General features: G+C 38.2%; 1 protein-coding gene across 1 annotated transcript; it reads right to left on the bottom strand.

The window, feature by feature from the left end:
- Nucleotides 1-404: 404 nt before the first annotated feature.
- Nucleotides 405-10,684, bottom strand: LOC109210488 (telomere length regulation protein TEL2 homolog). The gene is made up of 15 exons (XM_019373910.1): nt 10,457-10,684; nt 10,341-10,369; nt 10,168-10,270; nt 9,567-9,738; nt 8,800-8,979; nt 8,214-8,371; nt 7,792-8,068; nt 7,438-7,652; nt 7,222-7,320; nt 6,593-7,116; nt 5,540-6,303; nt 5,010-5,208; nt 4,035-4,295; nt 1,462-1,581; nt 405-967 (listed from the first exon to the last, which is right to left on the bottom strand). Exons 1-13 carry the CDS (start codon nt 10,626-10,628, stop codon nt 4,125-4,127), a joined length of 3,063 nt encoding a protein of 1,020 aa, XP_019229455.1. The 5' UTR covers nt 10,629-10,684; the 3' UTR covers nt 405-967; nt 1,462-1,581; nt 4,035-4,124.
- Between the last annotated feature and the right edge of the window lie 3,595 nt (nt 10,685-14,279).

Raw genomic sequence — 14,279 nt, 5'->3', positions numbered from 1 at the left:
GTTGCAAGCACAACAGCTAGCGATTGCTCAGTTGCAAAGCCACCAAAAGACTCCCAGCACGGTAGCTCGGGAAACGGCTCCCGAGCCGAGCAGGTACTAGAAAGATCAAGTAACAATGGGCCGGCTGCCGACCCCGCCATCGTTAAAATGCTCGAGGACCTCACAAGGAGGGTCGAGTCGGGCAAGAAGAAGATAGAAGCCAACGACAAGAAGGTAGAGACCTACAACTCTAAGGTCGATCAAATTCCGGTTCTTGTCTAATCATATATCCTCTCCCATGAGTCAAAGAAAAACTATAAAAATAGGACTGAGTAAGAAATATACCTTGCTTCGATGGAGAAGTCAACTAACGTTTGTCATAACATTACTATATCTACTCAGAAACCACTAATCACGATTCGGGCATCAAGAACTCAAACTTGAAAGTAATTGCCAAGTTCAATTTTTGAAATCACAGTATGCAAAGTCTCTCCTCAAGAACGAGTCTACCAAGTATTTATATCTATTACATCCCAGAAAAGGAAACCAGATAACCTTTCTTGAAAAGCCTACTAAACAGACTTAGAAAAGGAAGAAAAACACAAGAACTCCAATTTTTCAAAAGCAACAAGAAACAGCGTTGGAACCTCTATTGTTTCTTGATTATCTTCATGCTAGTCGGGATCTTATCAACAAGCTACCTTGGATAGAGCTTTAGATCTCAAAGTCTTGTTTCCATGGCCAACGACTTGCAATTCATTTAGAGGCATACATTTTGTACGTACATGATTGAAATTTCAGAGTGCATGTATGGGAAAAGGAAGGCATACTGTCGAAACACATTTAAACTCAAGGCTGCACTAAAATATTTTGGATGAAAAACCTCATCAGATGACATGCCAATATTATGTTCTTTTCGGAAGACGCCTCATTGTCAAAATCTAGCATCTCACACCAGCTCTTGTAGTAAGCATTGCGAAGTTTTATGCTGCATTTGATTTAATAAATTACTACTTAATTTAAAAAGAAAACAAAAAGAAATAAAACATACATCATTCTTTTGATCCCAAGACATTCACCTTCTTAAACCAAACTTTAAGATCCATCATATGGCTTGAGCAAGGCCTGAAAATCTATATAAAGGAAGGACATAGGAGAGCTGACTTGGCACTCTCTATAACCAAGAAAGCCTTTTATGTTTTATCTCAAATTTTCAGATTTTCCCACTATTTTCTTCAATTTTTGTGTTATACACCTCTTAAAACCCCAAAAGACACCTCTTAAATGCACATCTTAAATTCTCTGCCCAAAAGACACCTCTTGAAGATTTCAATAATTTCATATCAATTATATACCCTTTCACCTCCTCTATCTACCCGTATCTCAGAAATTCGCATACATAATTTGACACTTTTTAAATTGGATTTTGCTCAAAGGTGAATACCAACTAAATTGGATATTGCTCGTAGAGAGGGATCATACCTGCAGTTGTTGACTACCAACCAATCCTCCATTTCACACTTCAAATTGTGCACAAGTGAACGCAATTCTTATAGATCCATTTGTGTTCTTGATCTTATGTGATCTGTCATGGCCTCTGCACTGGAAAAATAAACGAAAAGCCTTCCTCAGATTTCCTTAGATACTGTCAATTATGATGCTTCACTTCAGATGTATATTGGATTTATTCTTTCTTTTTACAGATAAAATTTTTATTTGTCTGCTGAAAATTGGTATTCAATATACTTGTAGATAGTTACGGTGAGAAGAAGGGTTAAAGGTGTAAATATAAAATCTATATATGTATAGAAAGGAGGACTTTGTGTGACAAGAAAGTGTCACCGAAACTTAAGGGTAAGTTCTATAGAGTGGTGGCTAGACCAACGATGTTGTATGGGGTTGAGTGTTGGCCAGTCAAGATCGCTCATGTCCAGAAGATGAAGGTAGCAGAGATGGATGGTGAGATGGATGTGCGGGCACACCAGGTTAGATAGGATTAGAAATGACGTTACTCGACAAGGTGGGCGTGGCCCCTATTTAGGACAAGATGCGGGAAGCGCGGCTTATGTGGTTTGGTCATGTGAGGAGGAGCACAGACGCCCCGGTGAGAAGGTGTGAGAGGTTGACATTGGAGGGCCTACGAACAGGTAGATGTAGGCCAAAGAAGAGGTGGAGAGAGGTGATTAGGCAAGACATGGCGCAACTTAAGCTGACCGAGGACATGACCCTTGATAGGAAGGTATGGAGGTCGAGGATTAGGGTAGTAGAGTAGGTAGTTTAGAGTGTTCATAACAGTAGTATTGGCACGCAATCTCGCTTTCTGTTGGTAGTAAGTTTTTATGACTAACCGTTGTTTTCTTTCATTGTTGATCACATTACTGTCTTGTTGTTTTTATTTTGCTTTTATATGGCTTTTTGGTACTGTCCCTTCATGGCTATATTTTCATTAATGTGCTTATACTTTCCCGAGCTGAGGGTCTACTGGAAACAACCTCTCTATCCTCACAAGGTAGGGGTAAGGTCTACATACACACTACCCTCCCCAGACCTCACGGTGTGGGATAATACTAGGTATGTTGTTGTATAGAAAGGAGGACATAGACAAGGAGACTTGGCACTTCTCGTTGGCCAAGAAATTCAATTATCAGTTGTAGCAGGAAGATGTTGTATGTCGTATCACACTTTGTCTACTTTTTCTTCCATATCTGTAATTGTTTTTTGGTAGTTAGGCTGCTTTACTCTTGACTACATTATTGGATGATTTTGTAGATATTAGACAACAACATACCCAATGTAATCTCACAAGTAGGGTCTGGAAAGGATAGTGTGTACGCAGACCTTACCTCTACCTTGTGAAGATAGAGAGGTTGTCTCCGAAGACCCACGGCTCAAGGAAAACGAAAAAATGGGGCAAAAATAAACAAGCAGCAACATACATATCAACATGATAATAAGCTAACTGAAGCGAAAGAAACATGTAAAATAGAATTCTATGAATACGAGTACAATTCTAATACTACTATCTACATAAACACGGCTATCCACTAACCTCTTACCCTAATTATCGGCCTCCACACCCTCCTATCAAGGGTCATGTCCTCAATAAGCTGAAGGTGCGCCATATCCTGCCTAGTCACCTCTCCCCAATACTTCTTGGGCCTACCTCTACCTCTCTTCGGCCCACCAAGGCTAACCTCTCACACCTCCTCACGGGGCATCCACACCCCTCCTCTTCACATGTCCGAACCATCTCAGCCTCGCTTTCCTCATCTTGTCCTCCATTAGGGCCACTCCCATTCCAGATAACTTCATTCTTAGTAAATTAAGTTTTAAAGTAGAAGTTTTAAAAAAAAAAGATGAAGTTTTAAACTACAAGTTGTGTCCTAAAATGAGAGGGTGTATCCTTTCATCCTTTTTTTAACCACATATTTTTATATATAACTGAGAGGTTCCGTATTTTTGAAATTGCTAATTTTATTCCATGGGATGGGATTACAGTAAAGTTTCAATCTTCTTGATGCATAGGGACAGCAATTCTACAGCGGAGGTTCAACAAGGCTTCAGGAATTGAACGGCATAACTTTACGTTTAACAATGTGTATGACGTTTTTTTGTTTTGGCAATTTCAAACAAATCTGAGGGGCTTCCATGTTGTTATTATTGCAGTTAGTTCTGCCAACAGTGATAGACCGATTGTTTAAATTTTCATAATTTGGAAGGATAACAATAAACTAAAGTTTCATTGTTTTATTTTATTTGGATGATAAAAAAACAAGATGTGAAAGGGTTAGTAAGAATTTATATGCAGTGTTATTCACATGCTTGGCTAATTTAGTATATTCATATACATTTGATTTTTTCCTTTTAATACTTTTCATATGTATGTCTTACATTGTATGTCTATTCTCTATAATTGCCATTACATATTTTTTCATCCTGTTATATACAAAAAATACAAATATGAAGGTGAGGGATACAATATGAAAAATCATTAAGTAAAACCATTTGCATGGCATACAATAATATAGGCAAGAACAAAGGCAGGATCATTGTACCTTTCTTGCTGAGGGATGTCATATAGGAAGGCGAGGTTGGATATTTCAGAAATATACAGATCCGCCAGGGAATAAACATGTCAATGATATCTAAGGGGCATTCAGAATGCCACCACTTGAATTGGGGATTTTGATAAACCCCCCCAATACATTTGATGGTAGAATGCTGCTATTCGATCCAGGTAAGCTTTCTGGTGATTCAAGTGCTCGAGAAGTTTGAAGAGCCATCTCTGAATGGAGTTGGAGGCAAGTCATAGCCAGCTGCAAGATTAGAAGTAATTAGGGTGGCTATGTAAAGCAAAAAGAAAACTCAAACAGGGTTATATGAGAATATAAAAACTGGAAATCAAGATTAAAAGATCAGAAAATGAAACTAAACAGAGTTTAATTCTGTTCACAATGACTAATTGATGGTGATAAGAACTAAGCCTTTGATATATCAGTTGCAACAGATACCAATATTTATCTGAACAAGCAAAGGGCAATCACTAACAAGTAACCTGGAAATAATACTAGATGACTGTTCGTGCCTGACACACAATATAACCCAAAGCAAAGCAAATAGTTTGATTTGGTAGCTAACAACTCATGAAGTTAGAACAAACAAATTGCGAGTTTTAACAGTTAAATTTCTACTGACTTTCTGCAAAGGGCTTCATGTACACAATTCTTACACTTCAGGATTTTGGCCTTACTTTTTCTTCTGCTTGCCTTTTTATAAAGCATTCAGTCAAGTTCTGTCCGTCTATGAGCACCTTCGGAAAAAACAAATCCTATCCTATGCAATCTTATAATGTGCCATTGAACACTTTAGTCTCTATCTGGACTTACATTGGTACATTAGAACAGGAGGAAGGTACTAGTTGTGTCTATGACATAGTCCGCTAACAATCTACAGAGTAATAGGTGCGCATAAAACAAACAGGACAGAATATGCATGAAGTCTGAGAGGGGCATACAGCTCGTTTGACTTACTGTGTAGCACTCCCTGTCGGTGTCAGATTCAGCAATATGAAGTGCCCAGCTGCGAACCCACTCAAGTCCTTTTGAAATTTCAGAATTTCCCTCAACCAAGGCAGCCGCCACATAGGAGGGATGAAGAGAAATCAATATGCATGAAGAAGTAAACAGGACAGATCTCCTAACATAAGCTTCCACATGATGAGATATCTCCCTGGTAGTATAGAGAGTGAAAACTTAAGTGGGCATATAAACGTAAACAGAAAAATCTAAACAAGACAGGAATTCCCACTGACAGACTAGTGCATTGTCCAATACCACAGTAAAAATTACAAATGGAAGCAGGTCACTTCTACCAACAACAAACAACAACAACTAAGCCTCAGTCCCAAAAAAGATGAACACATTTAATTTTAGAAGTTAAAAGAAGATACGCATTTTTTCTCCTGTAAGCAACTCATCTTCTATTTCAAGACGTTTGCAAGATTAAAACGGTAGTTATGTAAGAAGGTATATTCTCTGATATCATATACAAGGGTTACTACCTTGATCTTAACAATTCCAAAAGAGGAGATGCCAAAATAGATGCTTCTGGATGCATGGCTGAACACTTCATACAGACACCAAGCATGTAGATAAGCTTCCCCAAAACGAGAAAGTCTCTGCCAAGCAAATCTACACCATGCCTTTTCTTATCAAATCCTTCCATGGCTGGAAGCATAAATGCCGCTGCATACTGGGGAAACTTATTCTGGGACCACTCAAGGTGATTTTCTGGTACAGCTGAATGAAGGCTCCAACGGCGAGTCTTTCCCTTCTTGATCTGACCTGGTTTAGGGGGAAGTTCTCTCTCATACGAGTGAGACCAATTCAAAGGAGTTCCTGGTGTTGAGATCTCCTTCCAAGGACCAGTTCCTGGAGGACCAATAGGTTTTGGCATGAACCATGCTTGATCGGACATGGATGATATGAGAGCGCCAGACCGTTGCTTAAATCTTGAAATCCCTGTACTTGCAAGCTCCTGTGCGGCCTCTGTCATTACATCAAGTATCATTAACCGCTGGCTGACATCTAAATTTGGTGAATAAAGCAATTTGTTTAGTGTATTGAGAGATTCATGAGGACATGTGACAATCAAAGCAACAAGTGCTTTTTGTCTCTTCTCTTCAGCGGACTCTTCCTCCCCTTCAATAGTTGAATCAGAGCAGCGGGCTTGTAGAAGACTTCTGACTAGATCAGAAGCTACAAACTTGAGCTCATCAGGTGATGCTCGTACAAGCTTCTCAGCAACATCAATAGCCTTATCAACCTGCTAAGAGGAAAGACGTCAAAAATGGTACGGGGGGACTTTTTTCACCTACTTTTCAGTGATAGCGCCGGAGCTACTAATTTGTATTACTAGATATCAAACTATTTTATAGTAATCTTGGTAACTACAAACTAATTGTCACTTGACCTATTCTCGGTCTACTATAAAAACTGGTACAGATCTTTCGGAGCAAAAAAATGGTATCAAAGCTTGTTCATTTCTTAGAAGACTGATACAATTAAAACTCTGCGGAATTGTCTCATAGGGTGATTTAAGAATTTGAACTCACTCCATCAGCATCATCAGATTTTCTTAGTGCTCCAATCAGATCCACTAACTGTGAGAAACTTCTTTTCAGATCTGCATCATCATCTGACAAGTCATATGGCTGCAGAGACGAGTCATTTGAGGACTCGGAGGTTTCACTTGCATTATCATCATCATCATCTTCCCTAGAGTCCATCTCATTATTTAGGGATGCTGGATCAATAATCTCATCTGGATTTATGGATTCAAATTCAAACAATTTCTTCTTTTTGCCCATCACGTTATCATGTGTGCTGGTAGCAGCTATGGTATTTAGTTCATTTGCAACTACTGTGCTTGAACAGCTCTTAGTATCTCCATCTATGTTTGTTGACCTAGCCACTAATCTTTTTTCGGGGGTTAATAAACCAAAATCCCAGTCAATAGATCCCTCGCGGCAACTATCATCAAGGTAGAGAGGATTCTGGGGGTCAATTACTTTGGAAAATGCTAAAGCAACGCTGCTAGCCATTTTACGGACCAAATGGTCAGCACTTTCTAACCTACCTGTCAGCAAACACAAAAGATATAAGAAGATTTACATTAACTAGTCAGTAGTCATATAGAAAGATTATATTGTAAAATTTTACAACAGTAAGAGCAAAATTTTACAGCTAACTCCTTCAAGAATACAGTGCATTGCATCCTTGGTTGCATCTAAATCTTCTTTAGACATCTTCTCTAGGCAAAGGCCTAATGCAGCAGTTATATCTGGATCTTAAGTTAAGGAAGCACAAAATCGTTGAATAGACTAAAGAATTACAGATCTTATAATTTTCCTCAACAAAAGGTGTAAATGTTACTGCTCAAAGAAAAGAAAAAGAATACAGGCTTGCTGCTCAATAGAAGTTGATTGCACAAATTCTCGTTTAGACCAAGCCGTGACAAGATGCTGGACAGTCTCTGAGAGACTGCGGAGGTTACAAGCTTTCACTGATGAGGAATTTTCAGGAGAACACTGAAAAACAGCAAAGTGAAGAATCCATCTCAAGCAATTGCTAGGGAATACTTTCCACAGTAAAAATTTCTCAAGAAACATGGACCTGAAAGAGAAATTTGAAGAAAAGACCGGTCAAAAATATAAAAAAGGATATCGTACCCCTCAAAGTTAACAATCTTTTCATGACAATCAAAACGGAATCCATATTCTATCATAATAATGCATAGTGAATATTCACGAACCTAATCGAGGCTTGTTGCTGGAAAATCTGATGAAACAATATCCACAAAATCAAGTGAGCTTCAATATCTCCTGTAGTTTGAGCTGCTAATTGTTTAAGTAGCACTTCAGTCATTCTTTCTACAGAGTAAGGGTCTTTGATTGACTCTATCATCTTCAACCAAAATCGCAAACCAGGTGTTGATTCAAATGCTTCACCAACGGGAATATCCGAATTTAATGGCAAGGAGCTCCGCACATGTTTAAGTAACTCAGGAACCAATACACTTAACAGCACATCTACTTGCACAAAATGATTCCACTTTATAAACTCATATATCATATTACAAATTGATTCCACTTTATAAACTCATATATCAAACTATTTGTACTAATAAAAAAATAAGATTCTTTGAACAATTTGCTTGTGCTTGATCAAATGTACCTGCTGATCCTCGCCGACTAATACGAGCAAATGCTTCACCCATTAACAGGATGCCACCACCTAATTTGTTTTTATCAACATGAGTTCCTCCATCCAAAAGCTCGTCCCATTCCTGTGCTCCAGCAAGAAGTTGAGCAGTGATATGCTTGAAGAAGAGGCTGAAATTCACTGGTGAAGAATGGAACAAGACCAAGAGGGGCAAAAAATGGAACAAAGAACAAAGAGAAGCAAACTACAATATGTAGTCCACCATGCAGTTTTCAAAGAAACCTCTAATTGACACAAGTAGTATCCACAGCCGGACAAGATGGAAAAAGAAATGAAAATGAAATTCAATTGTTAAGTGAACAACCCCTTACAGCGCACAAGTGGGAAGGAGGAAGGGGGAGAGAGAGAGAGAGAGAGAGAGAGAGAGAGTTGCCGTTAAGTTCTCTCCGCCCATAACAAAAAGACGATTGAAAATTTTCCAGCTCATTTTGCGGAGATCAACTCAAAACCACGATAGAATCAACAAGTACTTAATGCATAAAAGCAAATAACCTAGTCAGAGGCAAATTTACCCCAAAGAAGAAAACAAAAAGGATACTATGATGATAATGCATTAGGGGTTCCCGCTTGTGCTTTATCAGGTATAGACGTAAGGAGTTGGACCACCCGGGATATAATCTGCTTGAGCTCTTCTTGGGCAAGATCATGAGAGTAAGTATAAATTTCTCGAGCAATCTGGGTAACTCCCTTATTGTCAAGCAAACAAAGCACAAGCAATCTGCACTCAGAGCTCAAAATATGAGAAGGTATGCCATTATATTGTGAGCATATCTCAGGAGGGAGAGTGTTGCACCATCAAACAAGTCTACATATTCTTTGTATGAATTAGACATCACTGATCAAGATAATACTCAAACATTGCACCAAAATGAGCAAGAAAAACATTCCAGCAAGACGAGCAGAACATGCGCTAGGCAGAACAAAGTAATGTCCTAACACTCACACCATCAATAAAACCGCTCACATCTTGCATAGCTGCCCACCAAGTTCATCTTGAGACTATAACTAAATAAACACGTTCAGTTTTGATCCGAACTATTTCTGGAGTGATAATTGCCTACATGATGTAACAGTCTTGCACCTGCACATTTCTAGACTTCTATTCATCATGGTCTGATTTAGTGAAATATATTGCAAGAAAAAAATGACAATGATAAAATTATTCCATGTGCATGTCAATGGCAGCAGAAAACTGTTAAGACTGCATTCTCTGTTTGGCCTGAATTTGCCACGCAAAAAGAGATGACACGTACTAAAAAAGCAACTCTATGAACCACATACACAAAGTGGAAGATGCTTTGCTACCTTTCAGCATTTGAGTGGACGGCACGGGTTCCATGATCACTACTACTTCTCCACTGCAGACAAGGAACCAGTTTTTGAACAACCTCAATGACTTGGCCTCTCAAAAAGAACACATCATAGACTAGCATCCTCGCAGAAATGGGGATACATGCCAGCCAATCAAAAGCCACATCTGCAAAAAAAAAGATATTAGTCACGTTATTAAACAGCTAAACAGGCGAGAGCTAAGACATTAAAATGATAATGCGAGCCTCGCTCTCTATATAAGGAAGCATATCAATTTACGCAAAAGCATCATTACAACAATGATTATTCCAATAATATGTCAAAGTAAAAACAAATCTAACTGTGCAAAGAGCGAATTGAATACAACAAACACAACGAGCAACATGTATCAAGGAAAGTAAAAGTTGCATTCACAATTACTTCTTAATATTGGTTTTAAGTTTTTTCTCATCCCATACACAAAAACAGACCCATAAAAACTAAAGAATTAAGCTATAACTACAGTGCAAAGAAGTGTCGCACTGTTATTTTCGATTCATGTTAATAAACAAAGGAATCTTATCATTGACTAATTACCCAGGACTATCAAACTTACCATATAACAAAACCCTGGCCAATGTTGAAAATGCAGGGCCTTTGTAGAAAATCTGCCACCATTCCTCTCTCTCGTGTGTAGCCGGGTGTCTCAAACTTGTTAACTTTAGTAAAAACAATTAAAACATTATAAGAAAAAGAAACCAATAAAAATTAGCATGTACAGCGTAGTACCTGTTCCCTGTACTGCTCGTTAATACTACCTACAGAATTGCCCAAAAATAGAGGATTATTGCCCAGAAATTAACTTTATTTTCTCGTTAGTACTGGTATGAGTTTTTTTATCGCACCTTCGAGGGAGTGGGAGTCGAGAGGGAAGAGAAGAAGGGCGAGGGAATGAAGAGCGCAAATGACTTGGTCGACGTGTTTGGCATCTTTGATAGAGGCAGTGACCTGGCCGACCTTCTCTAACACTGTTATCTCCACCTCTCTCTTTCGCCTTGATTCTGCTTCCTTCTCCATTGACGCTGACGAAACGCTTAAGACCTTAGAGGAGTTTGAGGGTGTTTGGCTAAGGTTATAAGTGTGTCATAGTGGCTTAAAAGCACTTTTTGGTTTATCAATCATTTGGTAAAATTAAAAGTGCTTATAAGGTAAGTGCTTATAAGTCAAAAATAAGCCAAAAGCCATAAGTTGATCTCCCCCAACTTATCAAATTTCAGCTTATAAGCACTTTAAGTTTGACCAAAATATTTACTATTCTGTCCCTAAAATACTTCTTTTTAAAACAAAACTCTTGGTATACCTAGTTCTTTAGCTGCATAGTATTAATTTCAGCACTTTTATCCAAACACGTAACTCTTTATTTTCTAAATCAGCTTCAGCACTTAAAATTGCTTTTCAACACCTAATGCTTATCAGCTACTCTAAATCAGCTAAGCCAAACGGGCTCTTTATCTTTCTTTTTTGTTTTTCAGTAGTTTTGCCGGTTTGGTTTTACATTATGAGTACTTTGCAGAGGAAATAACAAAAATGGTCCATCACGTTTGGAGGGAGATTAAAACCAGTCCATTAAATATACTCTTGAGTAGTATTAATCCTCTAGTCTTGTCAAAAATGAGAATTTTGGTCTCTGTCAACAATAGCAACAAACCTAGTGTAATCCGACAAATGGGGTTTGGGGAGGATTGTGTGTATGCAGGCGTTACTTCTACCTTGTGGAGGTAGAGAGGTTGTTTCCAATAGACCTTCAACTTAGGAAAAGCATAGTTACAACATAGTTGAAAAGAAATATAGTATCGAGGAAGCCATGAAAAAAAAACAGTAACAAGAAGCAGTAACAACAACATAATAATAAGATAACCAAAGCAAAAGATATAACTAGCAGTAATAGAAATCTATGTGTAAGAATATCCGCAAAAAATAATGATACTACAGGTATTAAAAAAAACAAAAAAAAAAAAGCTCGACTACCTTCTAACTTTCTACCCTTATTCTCGACCTACGTAATCTCCTATCAAGGGCAATGTCCTCGGTAAGCTGCAGATGTGCTATGTCTTGCCTTATCACATCTCCACAATACTTCTTTGGCTATCTCTACCTCTCATTAGACCCACTATGGTCAACGTCTCACACTTTTTCACTGGGCATCTAGGAACCTTCTCTTCACATGCCCGAACCATTTCAGTCCTAGTTCCCACATCTTGTCCACCACAGGAGCCACTCTCACTTTGTCACGAATATTCTCATTCCTAATCTTATCTCTCCTAGTATCCCATACATCTACCTCGGTATTCTTATTTCCGCTACTTTTAACTTTTGAATATGCGAGTTCTTAACTAGCCAACACTCCATCCTACACAACATAGCCGGTCTAGTAACCACTCTATAGAACTTACCTTTAAGTCTTGGTGACATATTCTTATCACACAAGACACTGGGTGCGAGCCTTCATTTTATCCACCCCGCTCCAATACAATGTATGACATCCTTGTCAATCTTTCCACTACCTTGGATTATTGACTCAAGATACTTGAAACTTCCTTTCTTATAGATGATTTGTGTATCAAGCTTCACTTCTACTTCAGCTTCATGAGTCACATTACTAAACCTGCACTCCAAGTATTCTGTCTTAGTCCTGCTCCACCTGAAATCCTTATATTCTAGGGTCTGTCTCTGATGAGTGATAATTTTAGCGGCGTAGTAATGCATGTTTGCAATATTATAGTGTAATATCCAATTCTAACGTAAAGTTTTGAAATTTAGGTTTATGGTGAGTGGTTGAGTGAATGAGGGACAAAATGAATTAAAGAACTCAAATCGGAATCTAAAAGAGAGAAGAAACCAATGCGCTCCATAGTCCCACAGTGCGCTCCATAATCCATCTCGTGCGGCCCACAAAAGTAGCCATTGCGGCCGCAAGTAGAGAACTTGATGCCTTCTATAGCAGACACTAACAGTAACCTAATTGCGGACCGCAATGTTTAATGTGCAGTTGCACTCAGGTCCACAATCCACTCTGCCTACTAAAGCTCAAAAGATCTAAAAGTTGGCATCTTGAAAATTCTGAAACCTAGTCAATGCGGCCGCAATGTTCTAAGTGCGGATCGTAGGGGATAATTGTGTATGCAACATCTTCACTGGGGCCGCAATATCTTCCATGCGTATGTAATCCTTAACCTAGCAATGCTGCAAAAGAAATGAAGAAAGATGCAGAGATCCATCTAGTGTGACCGCAATCCAACGTAAGGGGCATTTTTGGAACAAGTTTTGAGGCGATATAAATAGTTTTTTAGTAATCTTTAGGGTATTTTACATTTTAGCAGCCATTGAGGTTTGGAGATTTTATCTGTTTTAGAAAGTTTAAGCTACAATTTGGAGAAGATCACTTTAATTCTCTTTTATTTTTCATTTATTTGTATTTTTTTTTAGTATGAGTAGCTAGATTTATAGCTAGTTTGTATTTCAACCCGCATGTGTAAAACTTTATGTGTATTTACTATTAGCTTGTTTGAGAGTGGATTATTTATTATTTAATTATTTAATTATTTTTATGCTTAAATTATGATTTATTGGTTGCAAATATTGATTAATTTCCTTTCGGAAAAGGGCCTAAACTACCCCTATCGTTTGCTAAATAGTTTATAAATACCCTCCGTCCATCTATCCGTCCAAAAAAATACATGACGTTAATTCTATTAACAAAAACAACCCTACGACTAACGGCATAATTGGTGGGTCTTTCGTTTAATGACATGGCAATTTTTAACTGGGCCACATGGCATTATTGGCCAAGAATCAAATATGGGTCTTATTTTCACCCATTTACCTGGCCCGACCCTATTTATTTGACCCGCCTAATTGTTATTTTTTCCCAATATTTAATCTGGTAAAATAAATTATTTCAGCATTGAAGCCTAAAAAACAAATCACATGAGTTCATAATCAACTAATAGAAAGTACCTAACTTGAAAAACATAGAATATTTAAGATTCATAAACTAATAAAGAAGAGCTCCAAAGAATAACACCACAAACGTCATTGCAGTTGGAGTAGCAGCAGCAGTAGCACCATTACTAGTTGGGGAAGTTTGCTTAGCAGATTGAGGAGGGGATTCTGGTTCTAAAACTTTAATTATCATTTTCAAACCACTCTCGCAATGTCCTGATACTCCACTGATGAAGTAGTATAACCCAGGTTGCTCCAATTTATAAATGATTTTTCCATTGTTAGAGAAGAAAATTGGATGACTCGACTTGCATTTCTCTCTCCCCCCTCTCTCTCTATCTCTCCAGGGTGCTACTGCTGACATCATTCCTCCACCACCAGTAACAATGACCACTGGATCTATTTGCCAAAAATGGTAACCAGCAACGGTAGAATTGGTGGGTCTTTCTCTTGGCTTGTGCTTGATGCTTATGATATCTCTGTCTACGTGATTTTTTTGCAAAAGTGAAAGAAAACATGGATAATGGCTAGAGATGGAAGGTCTAACATTTCCGATATCTTCTTTGATTCTTGGCATGTTCATTTCCCAAAGATGGGGTTTATGATTGGAGAAGAAGAAAGGGGGAGGTCAGATGAGTGGGAATAGGTGTGATAGATACCACCCATTTTTGTAAATGTCGGATAAGGTAAATGGGTTGAAAGAATATCCATTTTTTGTTCCAGTCA

This window comes from Nicotiana attenuata, unplaced genomic scaffold (assembly GCF_001879085.1).
Source record: "Nicotiana attenuata strain UT unplaced genomic scaffold, NIATTr2, whole genome shotgun sequence".
NCBI lineage: Eukaryota > Viridiplantae > Streptophyta > Magnoliopsida > Solanales > Solanaceae > Nicotiana > Nicotiana attenuata.
Note: the sequence above shows the minus strand (reverse complement) of the source record. Positions and strands in the feature narration are given on the sequence as shown.